The sequence below is a fragment of the Heterodontus francisci genome, chromosome 7 (assembly GCF_036365525.1).
Source record: "Heterodontus francisci isolate sHetFra1 chromosome 7, sHetFra1.hap1, whole genome shotgun sequence".
Taxonomy (NCBI): Eukaryota; Metazoa; Chordata; class Chondrichthyes; order Heterodontiformes; family Heterodontidae; genus Heterodontus; species Heterodontus francisci.
The window spans coordinates 22123311-22143402 of record NC_090377.1 but is presented as its reverse complement, the minus strand read 5'-3'; the positions used below and the strand labels follow the sequence as shown (position 1 = coordinate 22143402).

The 20092-nt window shown below is 42.6% G+C and overlaps 1 protein-coding gene across 1 annotated transcript in view; it reads left to right on the top strand.

Moving 5' to 3' along the window:
* Positions 1–6395: 6395 nt before the first annotated feature.
* LOC137371883 (contactin-associated protein-like 5) overlaps positions 6396–20092 on the top strand; it is a gene marked incomplete at its 5' end in the record, with an annotated part of 700863 nt that continues 687166 nt past the window's right edge. The window contains one exon of the mRNA XM_068034867.1: positions 6396–6513. Coding sequence (XP_067890968.1) covers positions 6396–6513 — 118 coding nt within the window. The remainder of the gene's footprint in view (positions 6514–20092) is intronic.

Here is a 20092-nt window from a genome sequence, read left to right as displayed (position 1 = left end):
TTGTGGGCATGCAAAGAAACATGCAGGGTAAAATATGGGGTCTATTTTGGGACTTTAGACATGCAAGAACCACTTAGATAATGACATTGTAAGCAAAATATTGATCTTTGCAGATGATCTCAGAAAAATAGGATTTGCAAACAATGAGGAAATCGCAACCAGATTCAGAAGGATTTGGTCCCTGAGGGTAATTGGGCCAGTAGATCAGTGTAAAATAATTAATTTGACTTTTCTCAATCTGATGCTTTAAAAAATATTGTAGGTTTACTCATAGATACTCAATACCACCATGTTTCATCTTTATGTTGTTTCTGGTTCCCAGATGTTGGAAAGAATCACTCTTTAAACTTGGAAAAGGCTGGAGTCAGTCTCGTTTATTTCAACACCATGCTTGTGCTGTAGAACCTGGTTGAACTGGTTCTTGTGTTACATATAACATGACTCCCCAGTGCAGCCATGAATGAGGCCTCCCCCCCCGTCCCCCCCACTGGAACACTGACACATAACAACTAGTTCCTAGCTAATTAATTCCTAACACTTTACAGATAGTATAACTATATATACATATATAACAGAGGGACGTAATATTAGGGCAGATGACCAAAGGCTTGGTCAAAGAGGTAGGTTTTAAGGAGTATCTTAAAGGAGGAAAGAGAGGTAGTGAGGCAAAGAGACTTAGGGAGGGAATTCCAACACTTAGGGCCTAAGCAGCTGAAGGCACAGTCACAAATGATGAAACAATTAAAATCAGGTATGCTCAAGAGGCCAACATTCGCTGAGAGCCAATACCTTGGAGGGTGGTGGGCTGGGGAAGATTAAAGACATTGGAATGGCCAACGTCATGGAGGGATTTGAAAACAAATACAAGTATTTTAAAATTGAGGTGTTGCTTAACCAAGAGCCAAGGTAGGTAAGCAAGCACAGAGGTGACAGGTGAATGGGACTTGATGCAAGTAATGACATGAGACGCAGAATTTTGGATGACCTCATGGCTACATTAAAAGTAAATAAGATGTTGCAATACATTAGCAAAGGGATAAAGTATACACCAAAATATATTTTGTTGCAGTATTAGATCCCAATTTGGAGCATGTGCACATCTAATGATTAAATTAGAAGAAAGGTCTTGCCCTTGAGAGGGGTGAACAGCCAAGATGATTCTGTGCATCAAGAATCTAAGTTGGGAGGAAAGATGAAGAAAGTTAGCCTTCAATTTGGAAAAGAGAAATTTAGAGTTGACCTAACTGAGAGCTTTAAGCCTATGAAGAGTTTACTAAGACAATTGATGCAGATCATGGATAAATACAGATGAGAAAGACATTCAGTTTATCCTAGCTCCTCCATATAGAAATAATGTACACTTCCCCCTCACCACCAAAAGCCCCATTAAATTAAACACACCCTTAAATGCACTATGTAAACCAGCCAATCCTTCTTCCAATGTGTTTATGACAAACAATTCAAATATTGTAGAAGGGTGGAGAGGAGACAAGTTAAAATGAGGGAGTTAGATGTTACAATGGGTATGGGACATTCAGACCAAGTTAGCGGACAAAATTATTGAGGAGAATAGTGTAAATTAGTGCAAGAGGTAACAAGACTGAGACACAGAAGGGATTAAGATATATAGTGAGATGGCAGCTAGGCAGCACTGAAATTAATCAATAGGTTCGGCTTGTATCACGATCGCCTTCTTTGTTTATTCTTAAAAAGAATATATTTTACAAAGTCATTTGTGGCAATGCATTAACTCAACTGTTTGTTTGATGAACCAGTATAGGCGCAATTCTGTTGATATATTGTTGAATATTTTTCAAAGAAATTACTTTTCTGAGATAAATAAGTGGCAGTGCTATAAAGCTAATAGTAATTATCACTTATCATACTCCTATAGATAGTTTCAAACTAATTTATATTGTTATAATTCAGCACCACTCTAAATGGAAAATTAAAACTCGAAGATTAAAGCAGCTCAATGGATTTTTCGACCCATCATTTCTTTACTGTCTGATAATGTGGTTTTATAACTATTGTGAACAGAGTTTCTTCAAGTAAAAACATGTGAGTTACTATGGAAGCCTGTGAATGCATAAGGAGAAATTATCAATGGTTAAATCGCTGTATAAACGTTAGTTAGGCCACAGCTGGAGTACTGTATACAGTTCTGGTCACCGCATTAGAGGAAGGATGTGATTGCACTGGAGAGGGTGCAGAGGAGATTCACCAGGATGTTGCCTGGGCTGGAGAATTTCAGCTATGAAGAGAGACTGGATAGGCTAGGGTTGTTTCCCTTAGAGCAGAGAAGGCTGAGGAGGGGCCTGATTGAGGTATACAAAATTATGAGGGGCATTGATAGGATAGATAGGAAGAAACTTTTCCCTTAGCGGAGGGATCAATAACCAGGGGGCATAGATTTAAGGTAAGGGGCAGGAGGTTTAGAGGGGGTTTGAGGAAAAGAAATTTCACCCAGAGGGTGGTTGGAATCTGGAACACACTACCTGAAGGGGTGGTAGAGGCAGGAACCCTCACAACATTTAAGAAGTATTTAGATGAGCCCTTGAAACACCATAGCATACAAGGCTATGGGCCAAGTGCTGGAAAATGGGATTAGAATAGGTGTTTGATGGCCAGCACAGACACGATGGGCCGAAGGGCCTGTTTCTATGCTGTATAACTCTATGATTCTATGAGAGCACTCATGCATTCTACAAAAGTAGATGTTGGGTTTGGGGATATAGACCTGAGCATGCAATTCATTAGGTACAAAATTCCACAATTAAAATATTTCAAAGCTTTTTGGAGGTTTCACTTGCATGTGCCTGGGCCTGATTCATTTAACCCATATGAATCTAAATAGATTCAACGACAAATTACATGATGTTTGTGGCATTTTCACCCTTAAAACATTACTTTTCCTATATAAAAGTAGCATTTCTGCTCTTCTATGGACTGGCATTAAGAATTTTCTCCCTTGTAATTAGCTACTTTCTTTTCGTTTTGAATAAAATTTGGGTCACCCTTGGACAGGATTTTATGTTTTGTGTCAGGATCCTGAGGTCGGGGTCAAATGGGAGTCCCAACCCCGCACTGTGTAGGGAGCAGTCACCCAGCAATGATTTGCTCTAAATTTTTATTTTTTAAGAATTCATTCATGGGATGTGGGCGTCACTGGCTATGCCAGCATTTATTGCCCATCCCTAATTGCCCTTGAGAAGGTGGTGGTGAGCTGCCTTCTTGAACTGTTGCAGTCCATGTGGGGTAGATATACCCACAGTGCTGTTAGGAAGGGAGTTCCAGGATTTTTACCCAGCGACATGAAGGAACGGCAATATAGTTCCAAGTCAGGATGGTGTGTGATGTGGAGGGGAACTTGCAGGTGGTGGTGTTCCCATGCATTTGATGCCCTTGTCCTTCTAGTTGGTAGAGGTCGTGGGTTTGGAAGTTGCTGTCTAAGGAGCCTTGGTGCATTGCTGGAGTGCATTTTGTAGATGGTACACACTGCTGCCACTGTGCGTTGGTGGTGGAGGGAGCGAATTTTTATGGATGGGGTGCCAATTAAGCGTGTTGCTTTGTCCTGGATGGTCAAATAGTGGCGAGAGGGTGCACTCGCTGTCAAATTAAAGATAGCAGGCCAGCTCTCAAAGCCAACATGTAAGGAGCTGTAACCTGCTATTGCAGGTAAAAGATAGAGAGAGAGTGTGCCTCCATTTTGAGGCTCCCTCTAAGCAACATTTTAAACTTTTGAATTAAAAATGACCAGGGCACCATTGTGGAGGGGGAACCTCTCCAAAGGGCGATCTATGGCGTCAGCTGTGGCAGGTCGGCAGAGAGGGCCTCAAAGCATGCCTGGAGCACAGGCCTCCCCCTCCCTCCCCCCATGGTCTGCCACAGGCAGCTGCCCTGTACCTGACGCCATGGGGTGCATGCCCCGCAAGCCAAATGTAAAATTCTGGTGGGCCTCTGATAATTTGCCTTAATCTTACCTTTATTAGCTACCCACCACTTGCAGGCAGGTAGCTCTTCTGCCCTCAATCCTGCCTGCAGGAAAATAGCCCAAAGGTGAGATGGTGCCAGCAAACCGGCAAGCTAGCCAACAGTGCAAAATTATGCACCTGCCTGCCTCCGTTCTCCCCCCACCCATAATCGGGAAAATTGTTTTCTTGGAAGTCCTACTTCCAAGTTATCCTACTGTTATTCTCATCAATATTTTTAGTCAAGTGTAAAGCGATAAAGTGTATAATGCAATTGAACACGAATTTCCAATTACTCATTTTTATTTCCCTAATTTCTTTTCTCATCGTGCCTTGTTGTTTAAGGACTGATAGCAAAGGAGATCAAAACTACAACAGGTTTGCACATATTAGCAATCTATGTTCTGCAAGACTGAAGTGCAGTTATTTCTTTATTTGCAATATTAGAAAGCAATTGTTTGTTCTATTTCCCTCTGCCATTACTCATAGAACACTGCACATTATATACACAATAAGACATAATTTGGGGTGTGTGTTTTGCCAGGCATTGACACAGTAATTGGCCCAGATAACACTATAAGCATAGAGGATCAGTTGGTGTGTTAGTGAGCCACTGACCCCAAAGTTCAAATATTCAATCTTATAAACGATTCAGAAAAAAGTAATTCATTTGAAAATAAGAGGGAAAACAAACTTGTAATTTAGTATGTCTGTGGCCTGCAGTCAGAGTCCCATAATTCAAATACAAGTCACGATTCGCATTGCGATTTCCACAATGATGCAATTATACCACGTGACTTGTAATGCCATGCTATTGAATGTTCATTGATAAAGTGAATTAAAATGAAGTAACAGATCCTGTATATATTTAGCAGAAAATTATGATTTTCTACAATGTGGGACTTGATATAATCACAATTACCAAGAGTGTAATGATATGTACACAAACTGGCAAGACTTGGAAATCATTAAGATTTTGATCTTGAGGTTCCACAAGACGATAATACCAATTGAATAAAAAGTAACTATCTTATTCCGTAATAATTTAATGAAACAAAATAAAACTTGAAATCTAGAATAAAAAGTTTTACAAAGCAGCATATTAAAGTGGATTAAAACTATTTATTTCCATTGTACTTATGCTCTCTTCATCGTGTTTTACTTAATAGGATGACACAGCTTGGGATCATTTTACAGACAAAATAAATCAGTATAATTTGTTTTGAAAGCGTTACCCATTTTGAATGAGTGTGTATACTAGAAACCATCTGTCATGGCAGAAGCTGTGAGTGTGGTGAATATTTATGATCTGATGAACGTCAGTACTTTCAAGCATTGTTATTAATGAATTCCTTGAGTGTACATTAGGCTAAGAGAGCTTTATAATTTTCCCAGTGCAAGTTTTTCCAAGTCATTCCCGGCTCATCGAAACTACCTGGGTAATTGTTTGAGTCATCAGTCTATGTTCTATTTTTCTCCAATCACGTCTCATATTGTGCAAACAATGCATCTATAAAAAAAAAGCCAGATAGGAAATATTTTTCATTTCTTCATTCCGCCATTACTGTTTAATTAATTTATTGATGTAAACTAAGAAACACTTTAGCTTGTTCTGTTGGTGTAGCATCTTATTCTATTACTGTGTTCTGCTACTGTATACAGGCCAAGCACCCCACTTCATGTAGTCATAGTCATAGAGTTATACAGCACAGAAACAGACCCTTCGCCCCATCGTGTCTGTGCCGGCCATCAAACACCTATCTATTCTAATCCCATTTTCCAGCACTTGGCCCGTAGCCTTGTATGCAACGGCGTTTCAAGTGCTCGTCTAAATATTTCTTAAATGTTGTGAGGGTTCCTGCCTCTACCACCCCTTCAGGGTGAAATTTTTTTTCCTCAAATCCCCTCTAAACCTTACATTAAATCTATGCCCCTGGCGATAGATCCCTCCACTAGTGGGTTCTCTAATCATAGTTGAGTTGTTAAAGAGGAGGCATTAGTTCAAGACATGGAACTTTGGTGAGGGATCTAAGAGAAAGATGAATTAACCTGCTCCGTTCTTCTTCATCTCATATTGGCTGATTGGCAGAGGACTGCGAGTAGACCGCTGAAGGATCCTTTCATTTGGGCTAGGGTGTAGTTTGGCTGGGGGAAAGAGGGAACCTATAGAGGGATTGAAAATAAAAACAAAAAATGGAAACTGTGGAAAAAATAAATGCATAAATTGCTTTAGTATATATGAGAGATCAATTTACGTGCTTAGTCTGATGAATTGTACAGATTTTTGGTTGACAATATGTTAGCGGTTTCAGCTTGACAACCATTTAGGTCTCTAAAGGTTTTGTTAAGATTCTCTGCTGCACTTGGAAAATAGCAGAAACATATTGTGTAGCTAATTGATTTAAATTTAATGCTTTTCTTCATCTGGCAGATGACTGTGATGATCACTTGGTGTCTGATTTGCCTCAGTTGGTGTTCGATTCCTCCTCTGAGTTGTCTAGCAGCCACAGCCCTGGCTTTGCAAAGCTGAACAGACGAGATGGTAAGATGCAGGCAATTGATCAACAACTATTCACATTTATGCTGCTTTCAGTCTTGAATAATAAAAAGACAGTCAGCTTGATAAGTGCAAAAGGTCAAATGCTATATCTTGTACTTCAAGCTATGCTTGGTATGAAGTTAAACAATGGCTCCCACCTTCAGAACTCCTTTGTTAAAATTCAAAAAAACCTTTATGGAGGATTATCACAGAATTGTTACAGTGCAAAAGGAGGCCATTCAGACCTTCGTGTCTGCACCAGCTCTCCAAATGAACAATTCACTTCATGCTATTTCCCCGCCCGCACATCATTCCTTTTCAGATAACAGTCTAATTCCCTTTTGAATGTCTCGATTGAACCTGCCTCCACCACTATCTCAGACAGTGCATTCCAGATCCTAACCACTTGCTGTGTGAAGAAGTTTTTCATGCCGCTTTTGCCAATCACTTTAAATCTGTGCCCCCTCGTTCTCGATCCTTTCACAAGTGGTAACAGTTTTTCCCTATCTATTTTGTCCAGACCCCTCATGATTTTGAATACCTCCATCAAATTATTAATACTATCATAATTGAGGGTATTAATTTTCTCTTTGTTTTTTCACATTTTGAAAACATTTAAATCCTGATTGCTAACATCTTCAAGGGAGCATTGACTGAGATACTTCAGTGAGTCTGATTCATTTGGCCCATTAAAGCCCATCCCCTGATATCCTAATCTTCCATCATAATATCTAACTGCATTGTAAATTAAACCAGGGCTTTTGCCTCTACTAATCTAATCAAAATCATTATCACTCTTTTATGTAAAGACATATTTCATGATATTTAGCTGGATGAGATTTTAAACCTCGATGCTGTTGGCCTGTTCCATTTGATCACATGGATGTTAAAAATTCACATGATACTATTTGAAGAGCAGGGAATTTTCCTGAATGTAAGAACATAACACAAGAGGAAAAACCTTTTCCACACAGCGAGGGGTTAAGATCTGGAATGTGCTGTCTGAGAACATGGTGGAGGCAGGTTCACTTGAAGCATTAAAAAGGGAATTAGTTATATGAAAAGGAAGAATGTGCAGGGTTATGGGGAGAGGACAGGGCAATGGAACTGAAGGAGTTGTGTTTTTAGAGAACCGGTGCGGACACGATGGGCCAAATGGCCTCCTGCGCTGTAACGATTCTGTGATAAGAAACAGGAGCAAGAGTAGACCATATGGCCCCTTGAGCCTACTCTGCCATTTAGTACAATGATGGTTGATTTTCTGCCTCAACTCCATGTTCCCGCCTGCTCCCCATATCGCTTGAATCCCCGAGAAATCAAAAGTTTCAGCCTTAAATATATTCAATGATGAAGCGTCCACAACCCACCTGGGTAGAGAATTTCAAAGATTCACAACCCTCTGAGTGAAGAAATTTCTCCTCATCTCAGTCCTAAATAATCAACCCCTTATTCTGAGACTGTGCCCCCATGTTCCATATTCCCAGCCAACAGAAACAATCTCTCAGTATCTATTGTGTCAAGCCCCTTAAGAATCTTGTAAGTTTCAATGAGATCACCCCTCCTTCTAAACTCCGGAGCGTATAGGCCCAATTTACTCAGCCTCTCATCATAGGACAACCCTCTAATTCCAGGAATCAATCTAACGAATCTTCACTGTACCGCCTCCAAGGCAAGTATACCCTTCCTTTGATATGGAGACCAAAACTACACACAGTACTCCAGATGTGGTCTCACCAAAGCCCTGTACAATTGTAGCAAGACTTCCTTATTCTTGTACTTCGATCCCTTGCAATAAAGCTCAACATGCAATTTGCCTTCCTAATTGCTTGCTGTACCTGCGTACTAACTTTCGATGTTCCTTATGTGAGTACACCCATTCTCTCTGAAGATAGCAAAGTCTGTTTCAACATTCCTCCATCAACTAATACTGCCAAAAGACAGATTGACTGGCTGTTCATCTTATGACTGTTTGCGAATGCAGAGTCCCTGTAGTATTTGCTCAAATAACAATGACACAATACCACAAGATACAAACAGTGAAGGAGAACATTCAACCATCAAGAATGAACTTTAGTTTTCCCATCACAACATTCAGCTACTTCTTAAATGATTCAAAGGTTTTGCCCCCTACTACTGCACCATGTATCGATTAATCACTGTGCAAGGACAAACCTTGCCATCCAGGTGATAAATTTGTCCTCTCACTTGTTTCTATGAGTGCCCATTGTTTCTATTATAACAATTTACATAGAATTACACGGAACCCATTCAGCCCAACTAGTCTGTGCTGGTGTTGACACTCTACACAACTGTCCTCCCTTTCCATCTGCCTCAACCCAGCCTTTCAGCATATCTTTCAATTTGTTTTTCTCTCATTTACCTCAACAACTTCTTGTGGTTGCGTGTTTGGCTTTTTAAAGACTCTCTGAGTAAATGAATTTCACCTTATTTCCCTTTTGGATTTATTAGCTATCATTGTTACCATCTGTAATTTTGGATTCTCCCAGATGTGGGAACATTCTTTCCACATCAATCCTGTCATTCATAATTTTAAAGACTTCTCAGTTCTTCCATAAATCTTTTCTTTTCTAAAGGTTACGACCGAGGCAGGAGGAGTGCACTGCTTATTCTAATCCCACTTCTCCACAGGTCACAACATATATTTAAATTTTTTCCCACTTACTGATATGGTCAATCATATACTTTATTTTTCCCAGAATAGAACCCACTAATCAGGTATCTTTAATGAACAACAAAAGTATCAGTTTATCATAAAACAAGTCTTAATCAGTAATGAAGGAAAGCATATACACACAGATTGAATTTTTTTTAAAGTTCCCTTTTTACATTAGTCCCTCACACTTCACACACACATACACCGGTTAACTGGAAAAATAAAAGGGATTTTCGTTCAGAGCTTTGTTACAGACAAAAAAAAAACACTTGGGCTGAATACTTGCTCATTCCTGAAGAAAACAGCAGATGAGATATATATGTTCCAAAATGGGCATACTGTCGAACTTCCGAGTACACATAAATGGGTCAATGAGATCTTTTAGAATAGTTCTTTTCAGGTGGCGTTGAGAAGTAATTTAGCAGGCTTTTCTTCAGACAGGAGACAAGATGAATTGACATAGTGGACTTGGGTTGTAGTCATCTCTCCTTCCTTGACACTTCTTCAGCAGCAGGCTAACTTTATCTCATTCCAGAAGGTAAAACACACTGACACTACAACCAAAAGCTTGAGAGTTTGCTACCCTCTCAGGTGCACACTGCTGGTCCTGGGCTTGTCCTATTAAGGGGCGCATGACTGATTTCTCTGCCCACAATTCCCTGTTACCGGGGTTTCTGTTATTTCTTTGTTAAACTTGAGTCTGTGGCAACCAGTAAACATTGTTGCCAAACTAGTTCTTTCAGTGCCTTTTTGAAAAAAAAGGTCCAACATTTATTCAGTTTGACTATGAATTCTGCAAGAAGTATTTTAACAATAAAACAGAATCACTTCCATAATATAAAGGAAAAGACTCTAACCGGTTCAATCTCTCCCAATAGCTGCAATCTCTCACATCTGGTACCATCCTTGTAAATCTTTTATTTTTGAACAGTGCTTCTATGTCTTTTTTGTAGCATAGAGACCAGAGCTGTGCACAGTATTTCAGCCTGACCAGGGTCCGATACGAGTTTAACATAACTTCATTACTTTTAAATTTTATACCCTCAAATAAATCCTAGTGCTTTGTTAGTATTTTTAATTGCTTTGCTGATCTGTGATGGTGCTTTCAATAATTTGTTCACCTGTATTCCTATATCCGTTTACTCTTCTGCTCCAGCTTATTTTCTAAAGTCTAGGTAATGTTTCTGTTTATTCGACCAGCTATTTTGAAGTGGTGTTCTGAGTTTACTTTTTCCATGATTTTATTATTTTATAAACATTTATGAGATCTTCAATGGTTGTCTCCTTTCAAGGCTGAAAGGATCAAGCTTTGTCAGTCTTTCCCCACAACAGAGTTCTATGACCGGTTTAAATCTGACTTCTCCTGACATCCTCTACTTTGGCTGCATAGTTGCTTGGTTAATTGCTGAAACTAATATCTCAGAATCCCTTTAAAGTTGATCCTCGATGGAGTACATATGTTGGCAAATTTTAGTATATACATCACTGTGTGTTAGCCATGTTAAATTTTATCTGCAACTGTTCCAACTATTTGCATATTTTACAGCTTACTGTTGCCCCTTCAGATTCAATCAACTGCTCCCTCCTTTTTGTATCATCTGCAAATTTGATCATTTTACATTTCAGAATTTGTGAATGCAAATTAGAAACGGTAGGTGGTTAAAATGAGCCACTGCACTTCAAAAAATAATCTGAGAAGTTGTGATCTGAAAAGGAACTATATAAAAGATAAACTATTTAATTAAAAAAATCATTAATTTTCATTTATGTCTAAAGTCCAATTTTCCTGTTTATACTTTTGAAGTAATGCTTGGTGAAAATCTTGCCTATAATTAATATTGTATACGCAAAATTGCTATATTTTTGATATGGTATATATTGCATGGTTTCCTTAAATAAAGTGTGGAGAAAAAATATTTGCATTAGCACAGACACTATTGCAGGATAAACGCCAATAAGAATATCGACAAAAATAAAATACGTGGGAGTAATTGGGAACTCCCCATGCTCTTCTTGGTCTTCTCCAACCAACCGTATCCTTAACTAGCCTGAGACAACTTATTCTTTAGGACAAAGAACAAAGGACAAAGAACAGTACAGCACAGGAACAGGCCATTCGGCCCTCCAAGCCTACGCCGATCTTGATGCCTGCCTAAACTAAAACTTCTGCACTTCCGGGGACCGTATCCCTCTATTCCCATCCTATTCATGTATTTGTCAAGATGCCTCTTGAACGTCGCTATCATACCTGCTTCCACCACCTCCCCCGGCAGCAAGTACCAGGCACTCACCACCCTCTGTGTAAAAAACTTGCCTCGCACATCCCCTCTAAACTTTGCCCCTCTCACCTTAAACCTATGTCCCCTAGTAACTGACTCTTCCACCCTGGGAAAAAGCTTCTGACTATCCACTCTGTCCATGCCGCTCATAACTTTGTAAACCTCTATCATGTCGCCCCTCCACCTCCGTCGTTCCAGTGAAAACAATCTGAGTTTATCCAACCTCTCCTCATAGCTAATGCCCTCCAGACCAGGCAACATCCTGGTAAACCTCTTCTGTACCCTCTCCAAAGCTTCCACATCCTTCTGGTAGTGTGGTGACCAGAATTGCACGCAATATTCTAAGTGTGGCCTAACTAAAGTTGTTCATGGGATGAGTGCTGCTAGCGAGGCCAGTGTTCCTTGCCCATCCCTAATTACCCTCGAGAAGGTGGTGAGCTGCCTTCTTGAACTGCTGCAGTCCATCTGGTGCAGGTATGCACACAGTGCTGTCAGGCAGGGAGTTCCAGGATTTTGACCCAGTGACAGTGAAGAAATGGCGATATATTTCCAAGTCAGGCTGGTGTGTGGCTTGGAGGGGAACCCCATGTATCTGCTGCCCTTGTCCTTCTTGGTGATAGAGTTCGCATGTTTGGAAGGTGCTGTCGAAGGAGGCTTGGCGAGTTGGAGATGGGTGGATTTCTTCTTAGCTGGACTGGGACGAATATCCTTGCTGGGAGTTTTTCTCGTGCTGTTGGGGAGGGTTTAAACTAAATTATCAGGGGGATGGGAACCTGGAGAGGGTGCTCAGATTGGAGGGAAGCAAAACTGGTAGCTAGCATTAAAGGAAATCCCAAAGTTTTCTATAGGCATATAAATAGTAAAAAAGGGTGGTAAAAGGAGGAGTGGGGCTGATTAGAAACCAGAGAGGGGACATAAATATGAAGGTAGAGGGCAAAGCTGAGGTATTAAATGAATACTTTGCACTGTCTTTACCAAGGAAGAAGATGCAACCCAGACAATGTTGAGAGAGGAGGTAAATCAGACACTAGAGGGGTTTAAAATTGATAAAGAAGTATTAGATAGGCTGTCTGAACTTAAAGTGGATAAAGAACCAGGGCCAGGTGAGATGCATCCAAGGATACTGAGGGAAGCAAAGGTAGAAATTGCAGAGGCACTGGCCATAATTTTTCAGTCTCCCTTAGACACAGGGGTGGTGCCAGAGGACTGGAGAATTGAAAATGTCACACCCTTGTTCAAAAAAGGGCGTAAACATAAGCCGAGCAACCACAGGCTAGTCAGTTTAACGTGGGTGGTGGGAAAACTTCTAGAAAAAATAATTCGGGACAGAATTAACAGTCATCTGGTCAAATGCGAGTTAATTGAGGAAAGCCAGCATGGATTTCTTAAGGGAAAATCATGTTTAACTAACTTTCTGGAGATTTTGAGGAGGTAACAGAGAGGGTTGATGAGGGCAATGCTGTTGATGTGGTGTACATGGACTTTCAAAAGACATTTGATACAGTGCCACACAATAGATTTGTGAGCAAACTTGTAGCTCATAGAATAAAAGGGACGGTAGCAACATGGATACGAAATTGGCTGAGTGACAAGAAACAAAGAGTAGTGGTGAATGGATGTTTTTCGGACTGGAGGCAGGTTTGTAGTAGAGTTCCCCAGGGATCAGTGGTGGGACCCTTGCTTTTCCTGATATATATTAATGACCTAAACCTTGGCGTACAGGGCACAGTTTCAAAGTTTGCAGATGATACGGAACTTGGAAGCATTGTGAACTGTGAGGAGGATGGTGTAGAACTTCAAAAGGACACAGACAAGTTGGTGGAATGGGCAGAAGGTGGCAGATGAAGTCCAATGCAGAGAAATATGAGGTGATTCATTTTGGGAGGAAGAACATGGAGAGACAATGTAGAATAAAGGGCACAATTCTAAAAGGGGTGCAGGAGCAGAGGGATGTAGGTGTTTATGTGCATGTCATTAAAAGGTGGCAGGACAGGTTGAGAGAGCAGTTTATAAAGCATACAGTATCCTGGGCTTTACGAATAGAGGCATAGGCACAGTGGTGCAGTGGTTAGCACTGCAGCCTCGCAGCTCCAGCGACCTGGGTTCAGTTCTGGGTACTGCCTGTGCGGAGTTTGCAAGTTTTCCCCGTGACTGCATGTGTTTCTGCCGGGTGCTCTGGTTTCCTCCCACAGTCAAAGACTTGCAGGTTGATAGGTAAATTGGCCATTGTAAATTGCTCCTAGTGCAGGTAGGTGGTAGGAGAATTGAGGGAAGGTGGGGATGTGGTAGGGAATATGGGATTTATGTAGGATTAGTATAAATGGGTGGTTGATGGTCAGCACAGACTCAGTGGGATGAAGGGCCTGTTTCAGTGCTGTATCACTCTATGTTACGAGCAAGGAAGTTATGTTGAACTTGTATAAGACACTAGTTTGGCCTCAGCGAGAGTATTGCATCCAATTCTGGGTGCTGCACTTGAGGAAAGATGTAAGGGCATTGGAGAGAGTGCAGAAGAGATTCACGAGAATGGTTCCAGGGATGAGGAATTTCAGTTATGAAGTTAGGACTGTTTTCCTTAGAGAAGAGAAGGCAGAGAGGTGATTTGATAGAGGTATTCAAAATCATGAGGGGTCTGGACGGAGTAGGTAGAGAGAAACTGTTCCCACTCATGAAAAGGATCGAGAACGAGAGGGCACAGATTTAAAGTATTTGGTAAGAGAAGCAAAAGTGACATGAGGAAAAACTTTTTCATGCAATGAGTGGTTAAGGTCTGGAATGTGCTGCCTGAGAATGTGGTGGAGGCAGGTTCAATTGAAGCATTCAAAAGGGAATTAGACAGTTATAGGAAAAGGAAGAATTTGCAGGGTTATGGGGAGCAGGCAGGGGAATGGGACTGAGAGAATTGCTCTTTCAGAGAGCCAGTGCAGACATGATGGGCTGAATGGCCTCCTTCTGCGCTGTCACTGTTCTGTGATTTTGAGTTGCTGCAGTGTGTCTTGTATATGGTGCACACTGTGCACTGGTGAGGCACGTGGAGAGTAGTCCATCAAACTCCTGACTTGTGCCTTAGTGTGGAGTGATACATTTTAGTAGGAATAAGGAAAGGTGATATAAATAAAGGGGCGGACCAACCAACTTGCATTCGTATAGCACCTTTCATGACTACTGAACGTCTTAAAAGAGCTTTATAGCCAATGAACTACTTTTTGAATGTAGTCACTGTTCTATTACAGGAGCAGAGGGACCTGGGTGTATATGTGCGCGGATCGCTGAAGATGGGAGGGCAGGTTGAGAAAGTGGTTAATAAGGCATGCGGGATTCTGGGCTTCATAAATAGAGGCATATTGAGTACAAAACCATGGAAGGTAAGAGGAACTTTTATAAAACACTGGTTCAGCCTCAGCTGGAGGTGTGTGTCCAATTCTGGGCACATTTTAGGAAGGATATGAAGGCATTAGAGAGGATGCAGGAAAGATTTCCGGGGCTGGGAGAATTCAGTTACAAGGGTAGATTGGCAAAGCGGAGACTGTTCTTCTTCGAGAAGAGAGGATTGAGAGGAGATTTGATTGAGGTGTCCAAAATCATGAAGGATGTGAAATTGCTAAACTGCTGCCATTAGTGGAAGGGTTGAGATCTCGGGGACACTGATTTAAGGTGACTGGCAAAAGAACCAGAGGCGACATGAGTAAATTTATTTTTTAATGCAGTGAGTGGTTAGGATCTGGATTGCGCTGCCTGAGCAGTATGGTGAAGGCAGATTCAATCTTCGCTTTCAATAGGGTATTGGATTATCTGAAGAGAAAAAGTTTGCAGGGCTATGGGAAAAAGCCAGGGGAGTGGGACCAGCTGAGTTGCCTTTGTTGAGAGCTGGCGTTGGCACAGACTTGACGGATCGAATGGCCTCCTTATGTGCTGTAACCATTCTAATGATTCTAGATGGTGGGGAGGCTTTGGAGAGTCAGGAGGTGAGCTACTCACCACAGATTTCCCAGCCACAATGTTTATATGGCTGGTCCAGTTAAGTTGCTGGTCAATGGTAACCCCCTCTCCCCGACCCAAGAAGTTGATAGTGGGAGACGGCAGCATGATAATTCCATTGAATGTCAAGGGGAGATAGTTGGAGATGGTCATGGCCTGGCACTTGTGTGGGGCAAATGTTACTTGCCACTTATCAGCCCAAGCCTAAATGTTGATCCGGTCTTGCTGCAGGCAGGAATAGACTGCTTCAGCATCTGATGAGTTACAAACGGTACTGTACATTGTGCAGAGTATATTCCCACTTCTGACCTTATGATTGAAGGAAGGTCATTGATGAAGCAGCTGAAGATGGTTGGGCCGAGGACACTAACCTGAAGACCTGAAGAACTCTTGCAGGGATAGAACATAGAACATAGAACAGTACAGCACAGTACAGGCCCTTTGGCCCACGATGTTGTGCCGAACCTTTAACCTACTCTAAGATCAAACTAACTACCTACCTTTCATTCTACTATCATCCATGTACCTATCCAAGAGTTGCTTAAATGCCCCTAATGTATCTGCTTCTACTACCACCGCTGGCAGCGCATTCCACGCACCCACCACTCTCTGTGTAAAGAACCTACCTCTGACATCTCCCCGAAACCTTCCTCCAATCACCTCAAAATTATGCCCCCTGATGGTAGCCCTTTCCACCCTGGGAAAAAGTCTCTGACTATCCACTCTATCTATGCCTCTCATCATCTTGTACCCCACTATCAAGTCACCTCTCATCCTTCTTTGCTCCAATGAGAAAAGCCCTAGCTCCCTCAATCTTTCTTCGTAGGACATGCCCTCCAGTCCAGGCAGCATCCTGGTAAATCTCCTCTGCACCCTCTCTAAAGCTTTCACATCCTTCCTATAATGAGGCGACCAGAACTGAACACAATATTCCAAGTGTGGTCGAACCAGGGCCTTATAGAGCTGCAGCATAACCTCGCGGCTCTTAAACACAATCCCCCTGTTAATGAAAGCCAACACACCATACGCCTTCTTAACAACTCTATCAACTTGGGTGGCAACTTTGTGCGATCTATGGACATGGACCCCAAGATCCCTCTGTTCCTCCACACTACCAAGAATCCTGTCTTTAAGCCTGTATTCCACATTCAAATTCGACCTTCCAAAATGAATCACTTCACACTTTTCCAGGTTGAACTCCATCTGCCACTTCTCAGCCCAGCTCTGCATCCTGTCAATGTCCCGTTGCAACCTACAACAGCCTTCCACACTATCCACAACTCCAGCAACCTTCGTGTCATCGGCAAACTTGCTAACCCAGCCTTCCACTTCCTCATCCAAGTCATTTATAAAAATCACAAAGAGCAGAGGTCCCAGAACAGATCCTTGTGGAACACCACTGGTCACCGAGCTCCAGGCTGAATACTTTCCATCTACTACCACCCTCTGACTTCTATGGGCCAGCCAATTTTGTATCCAGACAGCCAACTTTCCCTGACTCCCATGCCTCCTTACTTTCTCAATGAGCCGACCATGGGGAACCTTATCAAACGCCTTGCTAAAATCCATATACACCACATCCACTGCTCTTCCTTCATCAATGTGTTTTGTCACATCTTCAAGGAATTCAATAAGGCTTGTGAGGCATGACCTGCCCCTCACAAAGCCATGCTGACTGTCTCTAATCAAACCATGCTTTTCCAAATAATCATAAATCCTGTCTCTCAGAATCCTCTCCAATAATTTGCCCACTACCGACGTAAGACTGACTGGTCTATAATTCCCAGGGTTATCCCTATTCCCTTTCTTGAACAAGGGAACAACATTTGCCACCCTCCAATCATCCGGTACTACTCCAGTGGACAGTGAAGACGCAAAGATCATCGCCAAAGGCGCAGCAATCTCTTCCCTTGCTTCCCGTAATATCCTTGGGTATATCCCGTCTGGCCCCGGGGACTTATCTGTCCTCATATCATTCAAAATTTCCAGCACATCCTCCCTCTTAACCTCAACCTGTTCGAGTATATCAGCCTGTTCCACGCTGTCCTCACAAACGACCAGGTCCCTCTCACTAGTGAATACTGAAGCAAAGTATTCATTTAGTACCTCCCCTACCTCCTCCGACTCCAGGCACAAGTTCCCTCCACTATCCCTGATCGGCCCTACCCTCAATCTGGCCATTCTCTTGTTCCTCACATAAGTGTAGAACGCCTTGGGATTTTCCTTAATCCTACCCGCCAAGACTTTTTCATGTCCCCTTCTAGCTCTCCTAAGTCCATTCTTCATTTTCTTCCTGGCTACCTTGTAACCCTCTAGAGCCCTGTCTGATCCTTGCTTCCTCAACCTTAAGTAAGCTTCCTTCTTCCTCTTGACTCGCTGTTCCACATCTCTTGTCATCCAAGATTCCTTCACCCTACCATCCCTTCCCTGCCTCATCGGGACAAACCTATCCAGCAGTCACAGCAAGTGCTCCCTAAACAACCTCCACATTTCTGTCGTGCATTTCCCTGAGAACATCTGTTCCCAATTTATGCTCCCCAGTTCCTGCCTAATAGCATTGTAATTCCCCCTCCCCCAGTTAAATATTTTCCCATACCATCTGCTCCTGTCCCTCTCCATGACTATAGTAAAGGTCAGGGAGTTGTGATCACTATCACCGAAATGCTCTCCCACCGAGAGATCTGCCACCTGGCCTGGTTCATTGCCAAGCACCAAGTCCAACATAGTCTCCCCTCTAGTCGGCCTATCTACATATTGAGTCAGGAAACCTTCCTGGACACACCTGACAAAAACTGCTCCATCCAAACTATTTGCACGAAGGAGGTTCCAATCAATATTAGGGAAGTTGAAGTCACCCATGACAACAACCCTGTTACTTTTGCACCTTTCCAAAATCTGCCTCCCAATCTGTTCCTCCATGTCTCTGTTGCTATTGAGGGGTCTATAGAAAGCTCCCAACAAAGTGACTGCTCTTTCCTGTTTCTAACTTCCACCCATAATGACTCAGTAGACAAACCCTCCTCGACGACCTCCCTTTCTGCAGCTGTGATACTATCCCTGATTAACAATGCCACTCCCCCACCTCTTTTACTTCCCTCCCTATTCCTTTTGAAACATCTGAACCCCGGAACATCCAACATCCATTCCTGCCCCTGTGATATCCACGTCTCCGTAATGGCCACAACATCACAGCTCCAAGTACTGATCCATGCTCTAAGATCATCACCCTTATTCCTGACACTTCTTGCGTTAAAATAGACACACTTCAACCCATCATACTGGATGCAACTTTGCCCTGTCAACTGTCTAACCTTCCTCACAGACTCTCTGCACTCGGTATCTGCCTGTTCAACAGCTACCCCATCCACTGATCCGTGGCTCCGGTTCCCATCCCCCTGCCAAACTAGTTTAAACCCTCCTGAAGAGCTCTAGCAAACCTCCCGCCCAGGATATTGGTGCCCCTCCAGTTCAGATGCAACCCGCCCTTCTTGTACAGGTCCCACCTTCCCCAGAAGCTATCCCAATGATCCACATATCTGAATCCCTCCCTCCTACACCAGTTCTGTAGCCACGTGTTCAGCTGCACTCGCTCCCTGTTTCTAGCCTCACTAGCACGTGGCACTGGTAACAATCCTGAGATTACTACTCTGCTCGTCCTGCCTTTCAGCTTCCAACCTAAGTCCCTATATTCGCTTTTCAGGTCCTCATCCCTTTTCCTAGCTATGTCATTGGTACCGATATGCACCACAACCTCTGGCTGCTCCCCCTCCCCCTTAAGAATCCTGTGGACTCGATCCGAGACATCCCTGACCCTGGCACCCGGGAGGCAACATACCATCCGGGAGTCTCGTTTGCGACCACAGAATCTCCTGTCTATTCCTCTAACCATTGAATCTCCTATCACTATCGCTCTCCTATTCTCCCCCCTTCCCTTCTGAGCCACTGAGCCAGGCTCAGTGCCAGAGACCCGGCCACTGTGACTTTCCTCAGGTAGGTACCCACCCCCCCAACCGTATCTTAGCACTGAGATGATTGACCTCCAACAACCACAACCATCGTCCTTTGTGCGAAGTATAACTCCAATGAGTGGAGAGTTTTCCGATTCCCATTGACTCCAGTTTTGCTAGGGCTCCTTGATGCCATACTTGGTCAAATGCTGCCTTGATGTCAAGGGCAGTCATTCTCACCTCATCTCTTGAATTCAACTCTATTGTCCATGTTTGAACCAAGGCTATAATGAAGTCTGGAGCCGAGTGGCCCTGGCTGAACCCAAACTAAGGACCTATGGGTAGGTTATTGTTGTGTAAGTGCTGCTTGATGACACTGTCAACAACACCTTCCATCGCTTTGCTGATGATCGAGAGTAGACTGATCGGACCTTTCATACCATACTTTTTTTCCTACTAATGATACTTTGCTAACAATTTAAATTCCCTAATAATGTGTCTGTAAGAAATAGGTGACTGAACATCTACAGTCCTCTGAGGTAGAGAATTGCAAAGATTCACAACCCTCAGAGAAGAAATTTCTCCTCATCTCAGTCCTAAATGGCTGACCCCTTATTCTGAGACTATGCCCCCTAGTTCTAGACTCTCCAGCCAGGGGAAAGCAACCTCTCAGCATCTGATATATGTTTCAATGAAATCACCTC